General features: G+C 52.9%; 1 protein-coding gene across 2 annotated transcripts in view; it reads left to right on the plus strand.

The window, feature by feature from the left end:
• Positions 1-13807, plus strand: part of RHBDL3 (rhomboid like 3) — a 29737-nt gene extending 15930 nt beyond the window's left edge. For both annotated transcript variants that reach the window (XM_045299806.1, XM_004706950.2), the window contains exons 5-7: positions 2874-2974; positions 10107-10167; positions 13452-13807. In XM_045299806.1, coding sequence (XP_045155741.1) covers positions 2874-2974; positions 10107-10167; positions 13452-13723 — 434 coding nt within the window. In that variant the 3' untranslated portion in view covers positions 13724-13807. The remainder of the gene's footprint in view (positions 1-2873; positions 2975-10106; positions 10168-13451) is intronic.
• Positions 13808-19227: the final 5420 nt, after the last annotated feature.

Raw genomic sequence — 19227 nt, forward strand, 5'->3', positions numbered from 1 at the left:
CCCCCCCCGCCCCCAAAGGCATGAAAGAAGAGAAGAAAGATTCATAGCAGCTCTGGGAGGGGAGAAGGGCTCCGGAGTTTGATTTGTTTTGTTTGTTTTGTTTTGTTTCTAGAGATGACAGCCACCCCATCCCACCCCACTCCCGGTGAGCCCAGAGGTGCGCTGGGATTCTTCTGTCAAAAGATGGTGGTAGTCAGCGGAGGTGGCCTGGGAGAAGGCAGAGGGTGTCTCGGTACAGGGCTTCTCTAGGCTCGGGTGGCTGTCCGTCCTGGCGTGCACTTGGCTTCCTCCTAGGTGGTGGCTCCTCTACCCCCACACAGCCTACAGAATTTGGCCTTCAGCCTGTCCCTCCTGCTCTCCACCCAGGCAGGAGCTAATTGGCTCCTGAGCCTGCGGGCAGTTTCCAGCCGTGGTTTCTGCACATTCACCTCCTCGGTCCGCCTGGCCCTGGGCTCTACCTCCCAGTTATTTTTAGTCTCCATGTCCTTCCCTGGAAGCCAAACCATTGATCACACTTAAATGAGACCAGAACAATAAATTCCCCCTCTCCTCTCTGCCCTGCGTCCCTCCCAGGACAAGCGCTTGCCATCCCCAGACCGAGAGTCACCCACCCACCTTCCCCCAGAGGGGGTGACATCATCCCTCCGCCTCTCTCCCAGATGGCTCTCAAGGACATTTTTTTTCCCTTCCAAGGAGTTCCACTGGGGAGATCCTGTTGGCCTTTTGTGACTCGGCTCGGCTGGAGAAAAGTTGGTATTGTCTAAGCTGATTTCTAGATAGTGTGTGTGCCTGAGCGAGGTCCTTTCCAGCATACACACACACACACACACACACACACCTGTTGAGTGCCAGGTGGCTCTGGCTGGCCGAAATCTGTGTCCTCATTCCCTATAGAAGGTGGAGGTTAATCTCTATCAGGCAGCGGTTCTCAACGGGTGGGTCCATGACCCCTTGGGGGTCGAATGACCCTTTCACAGGGGTCACCTAAGACCATCGGAAAACACCTATTTCGGTTGGTCTTAGGAATTGAGACGCCGCTCCTCTATCCGTCTCCAGGCAGGTCCACCCACATGCAGATACACCCACCTATGGTACCCAGCATGAACACTGTTACCCATGCTATACCATGCTTCAAGACAATATTTCATTGATTTTTCATTAGAAATAAGTATTTCACAATATATAATTACATATTGTTTTTGTGATTCATCACTATGCTTTAATTATGTCCAATTCGTAACAATGACAATACATCCGGCATATCAGCTATTGACATGACGATTCATAACAGTAGCAAAATGACAGTGATGAAGTAGCAATGGAAATAATTTTATGTTTGAGGGTCACCACAACATGAGGGACTGTATTAAAGGGTCTCGGCATGAGGAAGGTTGAGAACCACTGTACACGCTTCAAGCAAGTTTGAATCAGGCCAGTCGTGGATCGATGTGAAATCAGATCGAGGTGAATTTGTAAAAATGTGAGTGTACCAGAATGGGCGTATACCCAGAACGAGGAAAAGTTAAGGATGGAAGCCCTGAAATGGGAGACTTGGAAGAGGTGTGGTGACCCCTTTCAGGAGCCTGATGGATTGGATTCTTGCTTCAGCCACTGAAAGCGATGCCATCTTTGAGCCAGACCTTGTTGCTTCCAGCTCTGTCCTTCGAGGGAGCCGGTTGCTATGCAACATGCACAGTGCCCTTGTGTTGTAAGAGGGAGATTTCGGTTCTAGCAGGATATTCACCCCGAAGTCTTCCTTTTCCTGTTATGATCCTGCTACACCGCATTTTACAAATTTGGGTCCATTCCGTCTTCGCTAATTAGCCATCGCTGAGCCAGGAAGAACTAGTCTGAAGCCCTGCCTCTCTACCAGCTTGGAGAAAAGTCATGATAGAGGCCCAGAGCAACAGATGTCACGTCAAACCCTGGTCCCAAGGTTTCCCACCAGGCTCGGTTTTCTCATCTCTGAAATGAGACGACTAGCATCTGCTTCAAATAATTGTCTTGGGAACGAAAGGCAAACATGTATGTAAAATGCACGGCCCTGTTTGCTGACTCACCGTGGCCAGTTGTCTCTGCAAGAACTTACCCAGTTGCCACCCAGTGGAGCCTGACGCATGTATGTCAGATGATAACTGTACTCTTACAGGCTTTTACCTTGGGCGACTAACCACAAAAGCAGTGGTTCAAACCCACGCAACCACTCCTTAGGAGAAAGATGAGGCTGTCTGCCCCGGTAAAGATTGACAGTCTCAAAAGTCCTGTGTAGAGTGGCTGTAAGTTGGAATCGATTCCATGGCAGTGGTTCACAGGGTTTTAACGGCTGGTTTGGGTTTTTTTCCCCAGAAGTAAATCACCAGCCCTTTCTTCCAGCATTTTTGTCAGCAACCAGCCACGTGAGCCACGTCCACGTGAGCCACTGCACCACGAGGAGCTGCTCTTGTGATTCCTTTCACGATTGCTCCAAACCTTGGCTTTGCGCACTGTCGGACAGAGGGTGGCTGGCAGTAGAAGTGGTGGATTAGTCCTCGTTCTTTGCCTCCTTGTGTCCCATCTGTAGTAGGAGAAGCGTGAATCCAAAGGTTCTTCCAGCCAAAAAATTACCCCTCTGTGAGATCCACTGTGAGTCCCAAGGTGACATGGACTCAAACGGGGAAAGAGCTAGAACTTGACTCTCGAGCCTTATCCTGAAGGCTCCTCAGCCCTATCTGACCTCAGGGTGACCAACCACCCCAAGGACTTCGGGGCAGGGAGCAGGGGTCAAGGAGAAAGGTGTAAAAGCAATTGTGCATGTATGTGCTGATGCACAGGAGGGCTGGGGTTGGGGAGGCGGCTCCAGCATTTTGGGAACTGTCTGATTCTTTTTATACCAGGGTCCTTGGCGGTATCTGTGGCTGACATGACGGCACCAGTCGTTGGCTCCTCGGGAGGGGTGTACGCACTAGTCTCTGCGCATCTGGCCAACATCGTGATGGTGAGCTCCCCTGTCCCAGCATGTCGCTCTCGTCCTCTCTCTGTGTGCCTGAGCTGGGCATTAACCCTCCAGAGCTGGACTGTGGATCCTCACCTGTGCACCCTCCAGCCAGGATCTGTCATGTGCCAGGCGGACTTGGCTGGCCGCAGAGTTCAAAGACAACCCCCCTCCCTCTCTGCAGGCCCATTTCAGATGGGTCCCTTCCACCCACCATTCACGTCTTATCTAATCATCTCCTTATTCTACTTCATTTCCATTCAGTGGCTTAAACGTGTTTGAGTTCTTGTTAACCAGGAACCCTGGTGGCATAGTGGTTACTCATTGGACTGCTAACCGCAGAGTCAGCAGTTCAAAACCACCAGACGTTCTGCAGGAGAAAGGCCAGGCTTTCTACTCCCATTAAAAAGTTACATTCTCAGCAACCCATAGGCGCAATCCCACCTTCTCCTTCAGGGTCGCGGTGAGTTGGCATTGATTGGATGTCAGTGAGTTTTTTGAGAGAGTGTATGACAATGATAAATCATGGCTTCTTTTTTTAAAATTTTTTATTTTTTAAATCATGGCTTCTTATAGTTTATTAAAAGTAAAGGGATCTTAGAGCTGGTCTCACTTACGTTCTCAAATACAGAAGGAGGCTCTGAGAGCTGAAGTGATTTGCCCAAAGTCGTAATCAAGTGTGTGGCAAAACCGGATCTTCTGACAATGGTTCAAGGGCTGCTGCCAAAGCTCCTGCCAGGCCATTCCTCACCCTTTCTTGGCCTTTGTTCTGTGAGAATATGGACTACGGAGCCGTTCAGCCTGGAGTGGACTCCCAGTCACCTCACTTCCTAAAGGGAAGTGGCAAATTACTTCACGTCCTTGTGCCTCAGTTTCTCCATCTGTGACACAAAATGATAAATTAGATAAAGCGCAAAGCCACCGATCAGTATAGATGTGAACTTAAGCGACAGTGTACTTCTCCCAGCGGGAGCCAGGGTGGGCTTCAATCGAAATAGGGACAGTGAGCCCATAGCCTTCGAGGAGACCAGAGTCCTCGTGGGGAAGGAAAGCTGAAGTTTGGAGGCTGGAGGAGGCATGCCGGGAGGTGCCTGGCTAATCTCACTCAATGCCCTCACTGGCCTGGCAGGGCCCACAAGACCCAGGGCTGACGTCTCTCCCACCCAGGACTGGGCACGAGGTAGGCGGTGCCCACTCCGTGTCAGTGGAGACAAGGAGGACGTTCAGAAAGGGCAGTTTGGGGCGTTTCTGCATCCTCCCTTGACCTTCTTCTTCTTGGCTGTCCCCACTCTCACCTGCCCAGCTCTGCCAGCCCTTTCTCTTCACGGGCATCTGCTTTGACCAGAGAGAGAGAGAGGGCGTGCATGGGCAGGAGGGGTTGGGGGAGAGACACAACTGCCAGTGAGTACTTGGGGAGCGAGTGTGAACGTGGGCTGTCTGCTTGGGCATGTGCACACACCGCTCAGTCTGCTGGAAACCAGGAACACGGGGACCCCTCACGTGGGCCCCTTTTAAATGGGTCATTCGCTGAGGCGCCACATCCTTCCCAGATACAGTTCTCCTCCGGCTTCTGCCTCCCCCTCGCCCCCTCCCCCTGCCCCGATTCCATTCCAGTTGGGGAAGGAGATGCTAACCTCCCTTCTCTTGCCTCTCCCCCTCCACACCTGTGTGTGTGTGTGTGTGTGTGTGTGTGTATGTGCGCGCGCATGGGGTGGGGGGCAGGGGTGGGGAGTATGGGAAAGGAGACATGGAGGCAAACAAGCACCGGGAAAAGAAGAAACAAATAGGAGTTGGCAGACACGCTGCCCTGTTCCCACTCCCTTACCCGCCTCATGGAAACAGCCCTGATACGCCAGGAGCCTCCCTGGTGAGGGCCGACCACCCCAGGAGTGAGGGGTGGGAAGCATGGAGTGCGTGTGGGAAGGGGTGTGAAAGCACTTGTGTTCCAGCCGCTGTGTCTTCCTGGCAAGTGGCCGGCATCTGTGGAGAGGCGTGTCACCCTCCGACAGCCCAGGAGCCCCTCCGGAGGGAAAAGGGCTTTCCTGGTCAAACTGAGGCATGGCCACCCGCGGAGCAGAGGAGAGTAGTGCTCCTTGGGGAGAAAGCTGTCTGGTGCTTGTTTGGGGAGGAAGGAGAGCTCTTTTTCTTACCAGAAAGGTCGGTGTCCTTTTGTCCTTCAACCACACGAGCTCTTCGCTCAGCCGTTTCAGGAGCCATTGCGTCCAACCACGTGGAATTGCTGTTTCTGCGTTTCCGAAGCAGCTCAAGTAAACATTGGCAATTCCATGTGGTTCGCCCTCATTGACTTCTGTCATTATTTCCAAAGTAAGATGTGGTCTCTGTGGGATGCCCAATGAAACACACACACACACACACACACACACACACACCACCCTACCCCACCTCACCCCACACCACCCCCAGATCAGAAGTCAGAGAAGTCGTGGCCTTGGAAATCATCAGACCATTGGGGCTGGAGTACCTTTCCTACCTCTGGTTAGCCAGGTGACCCGGAGGGAGGTCCTTAACTCCGCCGGGTCTCATTGCTCTCAGATGTAGCCCCTTCTTCACAAGGCTGTTGTGGGGAAGATGCTGGAAAAGTGGGTGTGAAAATGCTTGCCCGATAGCGATCACCCCACAGCTGGGAGCTCCTTTAGCATTTGTGTGTGTGTGTGTGTGTGTGTGTGTGTGTGTGTGTATACACATATGTACACATCTCATATTTGACGTTTTTAAATCCTCATAGCGCGCAATCAGAAAAACATTCTATTTGTTACAGATACACAGTAGACCATTCTTGTGTGCTTCTTCTCTAAGGCTCATTCGATCAGAGATCCAAAATGTCATATCTTTTCATAAAAAAGCTCTGAGTTCCTAAATGCTTCCTCCCCGCTCCCACTACCATGACTCGAATTCGACCTTGCAAGTCTGGCTGGACCAGAGGATGTACACTGGTACAGATAGGAACTGAAAATCCAGGGAATCCAGGGCGGATGAGCCCTACAGGACCAGTGGTGTGAGTGGCGAAACAGGGAGGGTAAAGGGAGAGTGCGTAGGAAAGAGGGAACCGATTACAAGGAACTATATGTGACTTCCTCCCTGGGGGACAGACAACCGAAAAGTGGGTGAAGGGAGACGTCGGACAGGGCAAGATATGACAAAATACCCATTTATAAACTATCAAAGGCTCATGCGGGAAGGGGGAGCGGGGAGGGAGGGGAAAAATGAGGACCTAATGTCGGGGGTTTAAATGGAGAGAAAATGTTTTGAGAAACGATGTACAAATGCGCTTTACACAATTGATGTGTGTATGGATTGGGATAACAGTTGTATGAGCCCCTAATAAAATGTTAAAAAAAAAAAAAAGCTCTGAGTCTCAAAAAACTTGCAGTCCACGAGAAACTGCAGTTGGAAACAATTTAACAGCACATCTGGAGTGCATGAAAGACCTACAATCAATAGCTCATACTTTAACAAACTAGAAAGATAAAAACTAAAAAAACAGAAAAAACCCACACACGGTGTCGAGTCGATTCCAGCCCACAGCCAGCCTGCGGAACAGGGTAGAACTGCCCCTGCGTTACTGGTGCCGACATCCCCATCTTTCTCCCTCAAAACTGGCTGGCAGTTTTGAACTACTGACCTGGCAGTTTGCAGGCCAACTCGTAACCACTACACCACCAGAGTCGAATAATGTAATGATTTTGGCCTTTTCCTTTGGCCCATAGGCTGGAGTGCCTTTTATTTATTTGCCTGTTCCTTTTGAAAGTAAGCGGTTATGCTCTGTTCTGTGTGCTAAATGTTTTCCTCCCTTGCTGGAGGTCTGAATTTTTTGCAGATTGAGCCAGATGGCCAGGCCCTGGAAGAGATGCTTGTCTGAAAAGACAGGAACGGTTTCGAAGTGAAAAGCTTCGCTTTGTGAAGGGGGAAATCCTTTGTAGGACAAATAATCGCTCCCTGACGTATCGGTGTCTGCTTTCGCTCCCCCTGTATTGGGTTTTCCTGGAGTCCTGGAACAAGTCACTGTTTCTAAGGGGACAGAATGCCTGCCCCATTGGAGCGGAAGCTCCCTGCCTGGGTGTCAGATGCGGAGCTTTGACTGGTTGGGCGAGCAGGACGCCTAGGGGGCTGGTTAGGGGACTTGTTTGCTGTGGGCAAGGAGTTACTATCTCCCCCTGAGATTTTTCTGGGAGAGAAGAAAGCTAAAGGGCCTGCCAAAGGTTTATATTCCCCAGGGGCTGGCAGGCTTTCGAACATTTATAGCAGCGGCTGCGGACGCTGGCAGGCTGAGGGTGAGATTTCTTCTCCTGTGTTGTCCCTGCACTTGTTGTATTGGAGGGAGCCATAGGGTGGGGGGCATGAAGCAGCTGGTGGGAAGGGGCACTTTCTAGTTAACCGTTCAGCTGCTGAAAGGCTGGTCATTTTCTGACATGTGTTTAGCACGCGAGCAACTCGATCGGACAGCGGGTGCTACCAGAGAATGTGCCCTTGTCTTCGACCTGCGGGTGGGTAGACAGAGTCTGGGCGTGCAAGCCCCATCTCAGCTCAGCTGTTCACTTGCTGTGACCTTGGACTTGCCCTCTGTTTCTTCTCCAATGTCGGGATCAGAGGCCGCAGGTATGACCAACGAAGGAGGATGCCGCACGCAGGCCTGGGGCAGACCTGGAGCGCCCCTGCTTGCCAAGGTCATTCAGATTGGCCTTTTTTTTCTTTTTAAGCCACTCTGCAGGGCAAACTAACCGTCTGCGGTCTCCGGCCTGCCCGTGCGCAGCCTCGGGTGTGGGGACTGAGAGCAGGCGTTTTCCTGGTGCTAACCGTGTGCCAGGCAGGGTTCTTGATGCTTCACTCCTAAGTGTTAACTCTCGAGGTTAGTAAATGACCTTGGTGCTACAGTTGTCTCGCGTGGAGAACACTGGAAGAAAAGGAATGCCCATCCCTGCGCTGCTGGAGACCAGAGGGAACAGGGGTAATGCTGTCTCTAAGAAGGTCGCCGGGCAGCGTGCTTCAAGTACAAGGTTTATTCCCACGAGTCATCTTCTTCCTGTCCTGAAGCCACGCTCTTCTTCACGGAGTCCAGCGTCAGGTAGCATTTGCTCGGCATACAGATGGAACAAGTACGGTGACAGGAGGCAACCCTGACACTCGCTTTTCTTCATTTTGGACCGTGGCGCATCCTCTGGTTCTGTCGAAACAGCTGCCTCTTGATCTGTGTACAGATTCTGCGTGAGCACAATGAAATGTTCTGGAATCCCCGTTCCTCACAATATTGTCTATAATGTATGACGATCCACCCCGTCTAGTGCCTTCGCGCAGTCAACAAGACATGATGAACATCTTTCTGTATTCTGTGCTTTCGGACATCAGCAACGATGTCCCTTGTTCCCCATCCTCTTCTGCACCAGGCGTGACTCTGGTACCTCTCTGTCAACGTACTGCTGCAGACGCTTCGGACTCCTCTTCACACTTCTGCCGCCACCGGCAGTGTTCAGAGGGCGGCTGAAAGATCATCTTCTCCATCACTTACCAGCAGATGATGTTTCTCCGGGGGATGGGGTGGTGCACCAAGGACCCTTCCACCCCAAAGCTTCAGCCTGGAGGGGAGCTGAGAGCCCTCCCCACCCATTAGCTCATTAGCTGGGATTAGGAGGTTAAATCTAGTGGAAGGCAGCAACTTACGTTTTGTTCTCTGTCTCCTGGCGGAGCTCCTCTGTGGATAGGCACCAGCAGATGACAGCGCCGTCCTGCCATCTGCTCCCTGGTATAGAGCGTGTCACTGAGAGCGAAGATTAGACTCCCCTTCTAAAGCGGGGCCGTGTGTCGCCCGTCCCGCCTCTGTGAAGACGTGGTTGCTGGTCATTGAGGGAAAGGAGAGAATGGGCCAGACGCCGAATGCCGCAAGGCTTTCTCCCCTTGTTTGGACAGCTTCCCTGTATCTCGCTTGCTTGAGTGACGCTTTCATAGACGTTATCGCATGTGCCAGTGTTCGGGCCTCTGTAAAGTTGGCCATGCCGTTCCCCCAGCCTCAAAGGGGTGTGAGACACGACCCCTCCCAGCTGGGCCAGGGCCAGGCAGCTAAGGCAGATTGGGTGGGTGGGAGGGACCCTCTTGCCTCCTTCCCCCAGCTGATGTGTTCCCTAAGCTCCCAGGCTCCTTTCTTTTCCCTGTGGGGCTGGGTGGGCTGTGTCAATGGAATAGCATTTTGAATGCACCGCAGGAGTGCCCCTCAAAGAAGTCTTTTGTTAGGTGAAAATTCCTTTTGTAGGACGAATAATTGTACTCTGATTATCTGCTTTGGAGGTTGGGGTTTTCAGAGGTTCTCGGGGGAGAGAGGGATTTGTTTGAAGGCCATCTGGCCCACCCCCTCTTCCAGTGCCTGGAAGGCCCTGTTCAAGCCCCACCGTCCCCAGACGGACAGCTCCATCCCCAAGCAGCCCTGCATATTGGAAAGGGAAACTGATCGTGAGCTGAAACGTTTCCCTGAAGAGTCCATCCCTGGAGTCTTCTGCATGGTTGTTGTCTGGCCTGCGTCAGTCTCTTTCTTAGCGTGGTCCAACTGGCACTTGACCCTGAGGCCCCTGGTCCCCGTGTCTTCTCCGTGGCCTGAAGGTTCCTGCTTCGCTCACCAGCTGCTCAGACCCAGGGTCTGGAGTTCTCGCTTTCACCCTCCTGGTTCTGCTTCTGTGTCGCTGGGTGCGCTGTGCTACCCGGCTTCCTGTTCCAGCTCCGGGACCGGCAGTGAGTGCGGCTCTCACTGTTCTCTCCCGAGATCCAGCCCCCTGTGAGTGCAGCTCACCGCTTTCAGGACAGCTGTACTGACTCCCTGACTCTCTTTGAGTTAACCCATCTAGGGCACTTGGGGTCCCCGAGCGGCACAAAGGGTTTCCACCGCGCCAGCTAACCGAAATGCTGCAGGAGGGCCCAGTCAGAGGCACCTAGGGAGCAGACCTGGTGATTTGGTTTCCTTGAGTGGCCTTTGCCATTGCCTGAGATCTGACAGGTTCTGCTATTCAACCTCTTCCTCCTCCTTCAAGAAGCCTCGAGACCCTTTCTTTACATGTCAGGTTCTCTTCCGTGGCATCCCTCCTCACCGGAAGAGCCTGCTCTGGACCTAATGGACGCTCTCCTTTCTTCCTAGAACTGGTCGGGCATGAAGTGCCAGTTCAAGATGCTGCGGATGGCTGTGGCCTTGATCTGTAGTAAGTACTAACTGGGGAGGTTGAGGGGGATTCAGGAAGAACCCTTCATCAAGCTGGAGAACAAAGACAGACGCACAATCCCTGCCTTGAGGGGCTTTGGGTGGGTGGCGGGGGAGGAGGCAGAAAAACAGAAACACCCAACATGTCAATAGGTTTAGACAGCTAAGTGGGGGTGCTATGAGGGAAATGTGTCCCTTAAAATGTTGGCAGGGGAATTTTTAAGAAGTGTACATACAGGTAACATAAAAAGTTACTCTGTGAATGTTTTCCACCTCTCATTCATCAGCATTGGGTGTGATGGCTGGGCCACCACTGGCACTGTTTGTCGCACTGTTCCGTCACTCCACATAGAATTTCTAAAAAAAAAAAAATTTTTTTTTAACTTACATGTTGAGTTAGTCCGGGTAGACTGGAGAAACAAATCCATGGAAACTCATATGTGTATAAGAAAGAGGTTTATATACAAGAGCAGTTGAATATTGAGAAAACATCCCAGCCCAGTCCAGATCAAGTCCGTAAGTCCAATGTGAGCCCATATGCCCGATACCAATCTATAAAATCCTCTTCAGACTCACAAAACACATGCAATGACGCCAAACGCAGGACAATCACAGGCCAGTGGGTAGAAAGTCTTTGCATCCAGTGGCGTTGTAAGCATCTCAGCACTGGCAGGGGTCTCCATGTGGCTTCTCCAGCTTCAGAGCACTAGCATAGTTCCATGTGTCTTGTCAGCTGCAATGTCTCCCAGGGAGTCAGTCAAAAGAGAGACTGCCTCCTGCCTCTAAGGAGGAAAATGTAGGATTTCCCAGAATTCTTAGGAGAAGGCCACGCCCACACAGAGGCCTCATTGGCTATGACCCGATGAACGGACTAGACTCCACCCCTTCACGCTTAGTCCTCAAGCCCCAAACTGACACCAGCTTGTGTGACTGCCACGCATGTTTTCATGTGACCAGCAGAGCACACGGGATTAACATCCAGCTAAGAAAGCCAGCACCTGGCTCAAGAAAAAGCACCTCTTCACCTTTTATGTCACAGCGTTGATCCTTAGAGATTCTTTGTTGGAAACCAAAGACTTGTCTCCAGAAAAATGCACATATACCAGCACACCCATTAAAAGCTGTGATGGTGTCGAGGAGGGACTCCAGGGTCAACCAGCCTGAGGGTGAGAGCACTAGGACTCAGAGCCAGTCTGTGCGGGGCCTCGTGTCCCACGCATTTGCCGAGCTGGGCAGCAAGAACTTGGAAAACCTCTGCTCCAAGCAGTCACCCACTGTGTGGACAAGAGGAAGATGCAGCTGGAGATGAAAGATCAGGTCTGGGAGGAGTGGAGGGTGGGGGTGGGGGTGTGGAGGCGGGGTTGAGAGGGGGGTGAGCATAACTTCAGTGTCTGCACAGAAGTCCTGCTGTTAGGGAGGGGGGAAAATCCAACTGTAAGGATCATAAGGACTAAAATGATCTTTCAGAATTGGGCACCAATGTCTCACATCTCTAGCTAACCCAGCATCTGCTTAGTCAGTGCTTCTCAACTTTCCTAATGCAGTGGCCCTGTAATACAGTTCCTCATGTGGTGGCGACCCAACCATAAAATTATTTTCGTGGCTACTTCATCATTGTCGTTTTGCTACTGTGATGAATCGGGCGACCCCTGTGAAAGGGTCGTTCGACCCCCAGGTTGAGAACCGCTGTGCTAAGCCAAGGCAGGATGGATGCCCCAGGGTCTGGGGCTGGAGTCTGGAGCCCCACAGAATCTCTCTCTCGGCCGCTCTTTTCCGCCATCTACTGGCCATCCTGAGAACTGCAGCGCCCACATTAGCCGCTTCGTGGTTCTCAACCGTTCTCATGCCTCGACCCTTTAATACAGTTCCTCGTGTTGTGGTGACTCCCCCAACCATAAAATTATTTTCGTTGCTACTTCATCACTGTAGTTTTGCTACTGTGATGAATCGGGCGACCCCTGTGAAAGGGTCGTTCAACCCCCAAAGAGGTCGTGACTTAAGTTGAGAACTAAGAAGTTCTAGGACATGGTTAGGGTAGAGAGAGGGGTCTTGGTTAAAGGATGAATGAGTAAGTGCAGGTGGTGCAGTGCTTACGAGTTGGGCTGCCGACTACAAAGTCAGCAGTTCAAAACCACCAGCTACTCTGCAGGGGAGAAAAAAACAAACTCACTGCCATTGAATCAGTTGACTCAGGCAACCCTAGACTATGTATACGGCAGGCTAGAACTGCCCTGTGAACTCCCAAGACTGTATCTCTTGACAGGAGTAGAAAGCGCCATCTTTCCCCCACACCCCAGGGAAAAAGAGTTACAGTCTTGGAAACCTACAGGGGCCGTTCCACCCTGTCCTACAGGGTTGTTTTGAGTCGGCATGGGCTCAGTGGAGGGGGGTTGGTATTTTCTTTCACGTTCCCCCTAGAGGGCTTTCAGGCTGTCCAGTTTGCCCTGGTTTCCCCACGTGTAAAGTGGGGGTAGGAAGACCTGCCCTGGGTGGGGAGTGGTTCGGGTGAAAGAGCAGGTTTCCAGCCCTGCCCTTTCCAAAGACTACGCCTCCATTTAATTGGCAGATCCAAGAGGTTTGCCGAAGGAGGCTGGATTGGAGTATTGGGGTGGTAGCATTTTTTAATCTCTCAAGAGATTTATCCTAACACTTCGAGGGGAGCGGGATTGGGGTGCTTTATTTCCATTCCTTCTATGCCCTTCTCCCCCTTCACCCTTTCCTTTGTTCCCCCAACGCACTGGTTCTGGAGCGCTTCCTAAGGGCCTCGGGCTTCAGTGTGAAAACAACGCCTTGTAAACTATGGAGTGCCCGGTGCATCACGACTTCATTACGATTCCAGCAGCACGGCCTAGGACCTGGAGGCTGGAGCTCTGTGCAGGCAGGGAAACGGAGCCTCCGGGAGGCACAGTGGGACTGCAGCAGCCCTCTGGGCTTCTGTCGAGCCTGTGCCCTCTGCCTGACAGGCTCTTCTCAGACCCCTCTTGCTATTCAATGGCAGCTCAAACGTCACCACTTTGGGGACCTCTTGCCTGACTTCCCAGACTACAGGGTCCCTCTCACCCATGCCCAGCACTCATCTCACATACCTTCCGCCCCCCTCCCCTATTGCCACAGACATCTCTCTGAAATTACCTACTGTATGTGACGGTTAGGTGGTCTATTGCCAGTCCAGGCCGTCCATCTTCCCCGGCGGGCCCTGCTGGGGGTGGACGTGCGAGGCCTCGCCCTCAGGCCAGGCCCGCTGGCCGTCCAATGACTTCTCTGTGCTTCTTCTTCCCCTTGCAGTGAGCTTGGAGTTTGGCAGGGCCGTGTGGCTCCGGTTCCACCCCTCGGCCTACCCGCCGTGCCCTCACCCGAGCTTCGTGGCCCACCTGGGCGGCGTGGCCGTGGGCATCACCCTGGGGGTGGTGGTGCTCAGGAACTACGAGCAGCGGCTGCAGGACCAGTCGCTGTGGTGGATCTTCGTGGCCATGTACACCGTCTTCGTGCTGTTCGCTGTCTTCTGGAACGTCTTTGCCTACACGCTGCTGGACTTGAAACTGCCGCCGCCCCCCTGAGGGCTCAGAGGACCGTGGGGGGAAGCAGCAGCTGGACTGGCCACCTGCATTCTGTTTCTCGGCACCAGCTGAGCGGGGCCTGGGGAAGAGAGGGCCAGAGATGCCGAGCTGCGGAATTGAACGTGTGGCCTCAGAGGTTCCCTTTGGAGGGATCGGATGCAGCTACTCTCATTTCCTTCTACCCTTCTAACTGTTGGGCCAGGGCGTGGGTCTGGGTGACAGTGGTGACAGGGCGTGTGGCCCTGCCCCTGGGCGGCACTTGTTCTGTGTGTTCACGGTTCCCTCTCCTCGCCTCCAACTGAGCAGTGATCCTGTTCACCCCCCGCCCCACAGAGAGGTTCTAAGAGATGCAAGGACCATCTGAGGGGGGTAGAAGCCAGCCAGTCCTGTGTCCACCCCAGAATCCTTTGCAGGCCAGAGAGAATTCCCTCCACAGTGACTTAGGTATGGGGCTTGGGACTGAGAAGAAGGCCTGGTGCATGGACCTGCTGGCTTGGTCCTGAGGGAAGCCCTTTTGTGCCTGTGGGCACTGGGGCATAGCCTCTAGTGCCCGGGGTGGCCAGAGGAGGGAGGCGCTGACAGCTCCAGGCCCTGCCCTTGCCCTGCAGGTGCTCAGTGAGGGGGCAAATGAACTGGGCCTGGAGCTGCACCCTGGGGACAGCCTCGTACCCACTCTACGTGTCTCCCACCCTTTCTCCCAGAATGCTGACAATGCACCCAACCCATGCCTTGCCTTGCCATTAGGTTCTTTTGCTTCCCTTCCACGGCCCTGATCCTACCTTGAACCTCTCCTTTATGTGGAGATAGTACTTTCACAGCAAGAGAGAGAGAGAGTGTGTGTGTGTGTGTTTCTTGGTGGGCGGGGAAGTGTGTGATTCAAAAGATCATTTGAGGCTAATAGGAGCCCTTTGACAAGCCGGATTGACACAGCAGCTGCATCAGTTGGCTCCAACGTAAGACCCATCGTGAGGGTGGCTGTGTTTGTTCTGCTCTGTGTAGGGTCTCTATGGGGTAGGACGGACTGGACCGCACCTAACGACCTCAGGAGGAGACTTTCCTGGGCGGGGTTGGGGGGGTGGGCGGGAGCAGTGAGAGTGTGTGGACAAGGCCCAATGTGGAATGAGAGCAGGGGCCAAGGGGTGGGTAGGACGCTGGAAAGTGTTTGATGTGGTGTAGCTGTGCATTCACTTGCTTTTCACAACCCCTGTCCCTCTCTTTCCCACCCCTGCCCCTTCCAAGTGCCTCCCTGAGAGTCTCTGGCCAGTGGAAGAGCTGTAGGCTGGGATGGGGGACCTGGCGCCCCCCAGAAATCCCCAAATGAGGGGATTTCCTCACCTCTGCCAAGTCCTGCCTGCTCTCGTGTCCACCCTGGAATGGCCTTTGTATCTGAGAAGGTCTGTTCCCTCTTCCAGAGGACGGAAGGGACTTTGAGAGTGGAAAAGAGACAGTCGCAGGCATGGTGAACCACGTGTCCCCATGGACCGGAGGCTGCAGGACAAGCAATTCCAAAGTTGGCCCAGAAATTCCCTTTGGAGAAAGGCCCGTTGGATGCTGGGTTGAGGGTCAGAGGTGCAGGCATCGCATAGGCTCAGGAGTTGGGAGCAGACTTGGAGATGATCGAGCCCCCCTCCACGTCCGTTTCACAGGACAACAGGCAGTGAGGAGGACCAGGCAGAGCGAATCACCCCGTTCTGCTGCAGGCCCAAGGTGAGGGTGTAAAGGTGTAAGACTTTTGACAAAGCATTATATGCTATTCCCTTATAAGGAACTCTCAACCACTGATAAAGAACTCCAGGTCTGGGGGGCACAGGGGGACTGGGATCATGCTGAAGCAAGGACAGATTTGTGGGGGTGCCCATCAGGGCTCAATGCGTGACGGTCCAGAGTTACCCAGGCTAGTTTTGGGGGTAGATCTTAGAATTAGAGTCTTGGAACCCCACAGGGGCAGTTCTACCCTGTCCTATGGGGATGCTATGAATTGGAATCGATTCGATGGTAGTGAGTTTGGTTTGGTTTGATTTGACCCCGTGGCTCCCTGCCCCCAGTGATCACATGTCTCCCTACCCAGGGACACACACCCGCATCCCCATGCTATGCCAAGCCCTCTCCCAACAGGAAATAGCATTGGCCTGTGCCCCCACACGCGGCTCCTAAGGTCACACTACTGTTGTGTCAATGCTGTGCTGCCAACTGCCCGTCTGAGGTGGTCCAGATGCTGGGCAGAGTGGCGCCAGTCTGGCCTGGGCCCTGCCTGTCCTCTCTCTGTGCCCTTAAGAAAGGGAGGTAGAAATGGAAGAATCCGCTTCTTAGGAAAGGAGCCTCTGCGGCAATGAACTGAGTGAGAAAGAGGCCGGGACTTTGCTGCCCCCTTGAGGGGCTGCAGCCCCCCTCCCGAGCCTGTTGTCATGGAGGCGCAGAGCCGGCCCCTGGTGGCTCTGGGATTGAGTGGACAGAGCCTTTGGCAGGGTGGGCTAGCGGGGACTTCTCTCGGGTGGGAAGGCCACTGGAAGACTAGAAAGCTGTAGAGATGCACTCAGGGCCTCAGACAGAGGCTTGTTACCAAGAAGGACTGCCTGAGACAGGCATCTCGTCTCCATCCTGTTCCTGTTCTGGTGTCTGGGACATGCTAAAGGGACGTTGTCATCTACATTCAGGCCACCGGCCTCAGCATGTCCACAAGCCAGCCCCAAGGTCTCTGATCCGCCACCTCCCTCCCCTCTCATCCAAGCAGGGCCACCTATGGGGTGACAATAGAGATACACAGGACCCAGGCTGAGGGCCAGCTATCTGCTAAGAGAGGTTCTCTTTTAGGTCCCTCTGGTTTTTCCCGCAGCCAGTCCCTTAGTTGCTACTACCCTCCCAATTCTCAGTGCCAGCCTCCTTCCCTTTACCTGGACCCCGGCCCTCCGTCCTCTTCCAATACGGCTGCCCAGGCAGTGTGCCCACCTCAGGCTGGTGGAGCCAGGTGAGCCTTTCATCCACAGGCTACAGAAGCTGAGAGCTGGGGAGTGGGGCGGGGTGTCCCTAAACAGCAGCCAAGGCCTGGCTGGCTTGCTCGTTAAATGGAAGAGGAATTACAGAAACAGGGTGGGGGGAGAAAACCAAACCTTCAAAGGAGAAATTTCGTTTTAATGATACCATTCATCATTCGTTTTTTTAATTAGGAAGAGCTCCCTAATGAGACTCTCTTGCTGGCTAATAGGACTCTTGATTTTCATGAGAACCATTCCAGGCCCCAGGATAAAGGCTGCCTTGCTTACCAAGCCCAGGTCATCCCCTGCCCCCTGCCTCGCACTCCCCCCACCCCCCTTAGTTTGCAAATAATGCTGATTCCCTGGTGCAGTGCAAGCCCTTTCCTGGCCTCCCTCCGGTTGGCTCCCAGTGCTGGCTGGAAAGCCCCGGACGCTCCTCTGCCTTAAATCACAGTGCCGGACAGTGAACTTCCCCGCCAAGGACGCTGAAATGACACACAAGCTGCAATGTTTGTTTCTAAATATTTTTGTATTGTGTACATGCTGTATATTTTTGTTGTAACATATTATTTGAGCACAGAAATCCATTAAAGGTTTTTTTTTAAAGCCACTGGTTCTGCAAGACGTGACCTGAAGGGCAGGCAGGAAAGCCTTTTGCGCTCAGTCTGGGCCAGGGCCGTGGGGAGGGCGTGGGCGGCGGCAGTAGGCACAATGGACCTGCAGTTTATAAGGTTCACACGGGGCCTTGATGCAAGGCGCTTACCCTTAGGGGTTCCTAACCTTTTTTGGGAGCCCTGGTTGTGTGGTGGTTACTCCTTGGGCTGTTCACCACAGTCAGCTCTTCGAGCCCACCCTTCGCTCCTCTGAAGAAAGATGAGACTTTCTCCCATCATTCTCAAAAGCCCGCGGGAGACCTTCCGCCCTGCCCTAGAGTTGGAATCAACTCAATGGCAGGGAGTTTGAAGTTTGGTTTTCACCCTTTTGGGAGTCATTAGACTCTTGAGTCATTGGACTCTCCCCATAAAAATACACACATGCCTAGACAATTTTTTGGGTGGGGGATAGCATTTCAGAGGGGCACGTGGTTAAGGACCCTGGCTGCTATCTAAAAGGCTTCCCAAGGGCACCGAGGAAGAAAGGCCCGGTGCTTTACTTCTGAGAACCCTGTGGAGAACAAGAACTTCTCTCAGCTGCGCTGGGGGTGCATGTGTGTGTGTGTGGGGGGAGGGTGCAGCTAGCTCTGACGAAGCTGCTGTGTAAACATTGGACTTCAAACCACACAGTTGGCAGCAGACAGCAGGGCAGGTCACCAACAGTCAGCCAGATGACAGGGTCCGGCAGTTCCCAGCTCAAGTGATGGATACACCAGCAGTGTGGTGAAGCAGGTCTTGAGGGAACCTAAAACTACAGTGACAAAGTCCACGGGTTGGCTGTCCCACAGGTAGAGTAGCTCCCAAGTTGACGCAGAGAACTAGCTAAGGTAGCCGCACACTGATCCAATCATCAGAGAGCAAGAGACAGAAAGACGAGGCGCGCTGAGCCATTTATCTCCCTGCTCTTCAATTAAACCACAACCTTCTCAGAAGCAACAAAGCCCACATGGAAGAAGCACACCAGCCTATGCAACCACGAGGTGTCGAAGGGATCAGGTGTAAGGCATCATCAGAACAAAAAATCTTACCATAGTGAATGATGGGGGGAGTGCGGAGTGGAGATCCAAAGCCCATTAGTAGGCCACTGGAGATCCCCTTGCAGAGGGGTCTCGGGGAGGAGATGAGCCAGTCAGGGTGCAATGTAACAATGATGAGAAATACAACCTTCCTCTAGTTCCTAAAGGTTTCCTCCCCGCTCCCACTACCATGACTCGAGTTCTATCTTGCAAGACTGGCTAGACCAGGGGAGGTACACTGGTACAGATAGGAACTGAAAATACAGGGAATCCAGGACGGATGAGCCCTATAGGACCAGTGATGTGAGTGGCAAAACAGGGAGGGTAAAGGGAGAATGGGTAGGAAAGAGGAAACCGATTACATGGAACTGTGTGTGACCTCCTCCCTGGGGGACAGACAACCAAAAAGTGGATGAAGGGAGACGTCGGACAGGGCAAGATATGACAAAATACCCATTTATAAATTATCAAGGGCTCATGCGGGAGGGGGGAGCGGGGAGGGAGGGGAAAAATGAGGACCTAATGTCGGGGGTTTAAATGGAGAGAAAATGTTTTGAGAAACGATGTACAAATGCGCTTTACACAATTGATGTGTGTATGGATTGGGATAACAGTTGTATGAGCCCCTAATAAAATGTTAAAAAAGGAAAAGAAAAAAAAAAAGATTTAAAAAAAAAACAAACAAAACAAAACAAAAAAACCCACAACCTTATTAATCCCACGTGTTTACTGGCCAGGTTGGCACAATAAGACTACCTATCCCACAGCTCAATGTGTAACTCACTCTGCCACCAGAGCTCCGGTGGGTTGTATACAAATCTCGTCAACTCAGTGACCGCTCTAAGAACCCTGATGGCATAGTG

This window comes from Echinops telfairi, unplaced genomic scaffold (genome assembly GCF_000313985.2).
Source record: "Echinops telfairi isolate 266 unplaced genomic scaffold, ASM31398v2 ScPeMD7_7458;HRSCAF=8496, whole genome shotgun sequence".
Taxonomy (NCBI): domain Eukaryota; kingdom Metazoa; phylum Chordata; class Mammalia; order Afrosoricida; family Tenrecidae; genus Echinops; species Echinops telfairi.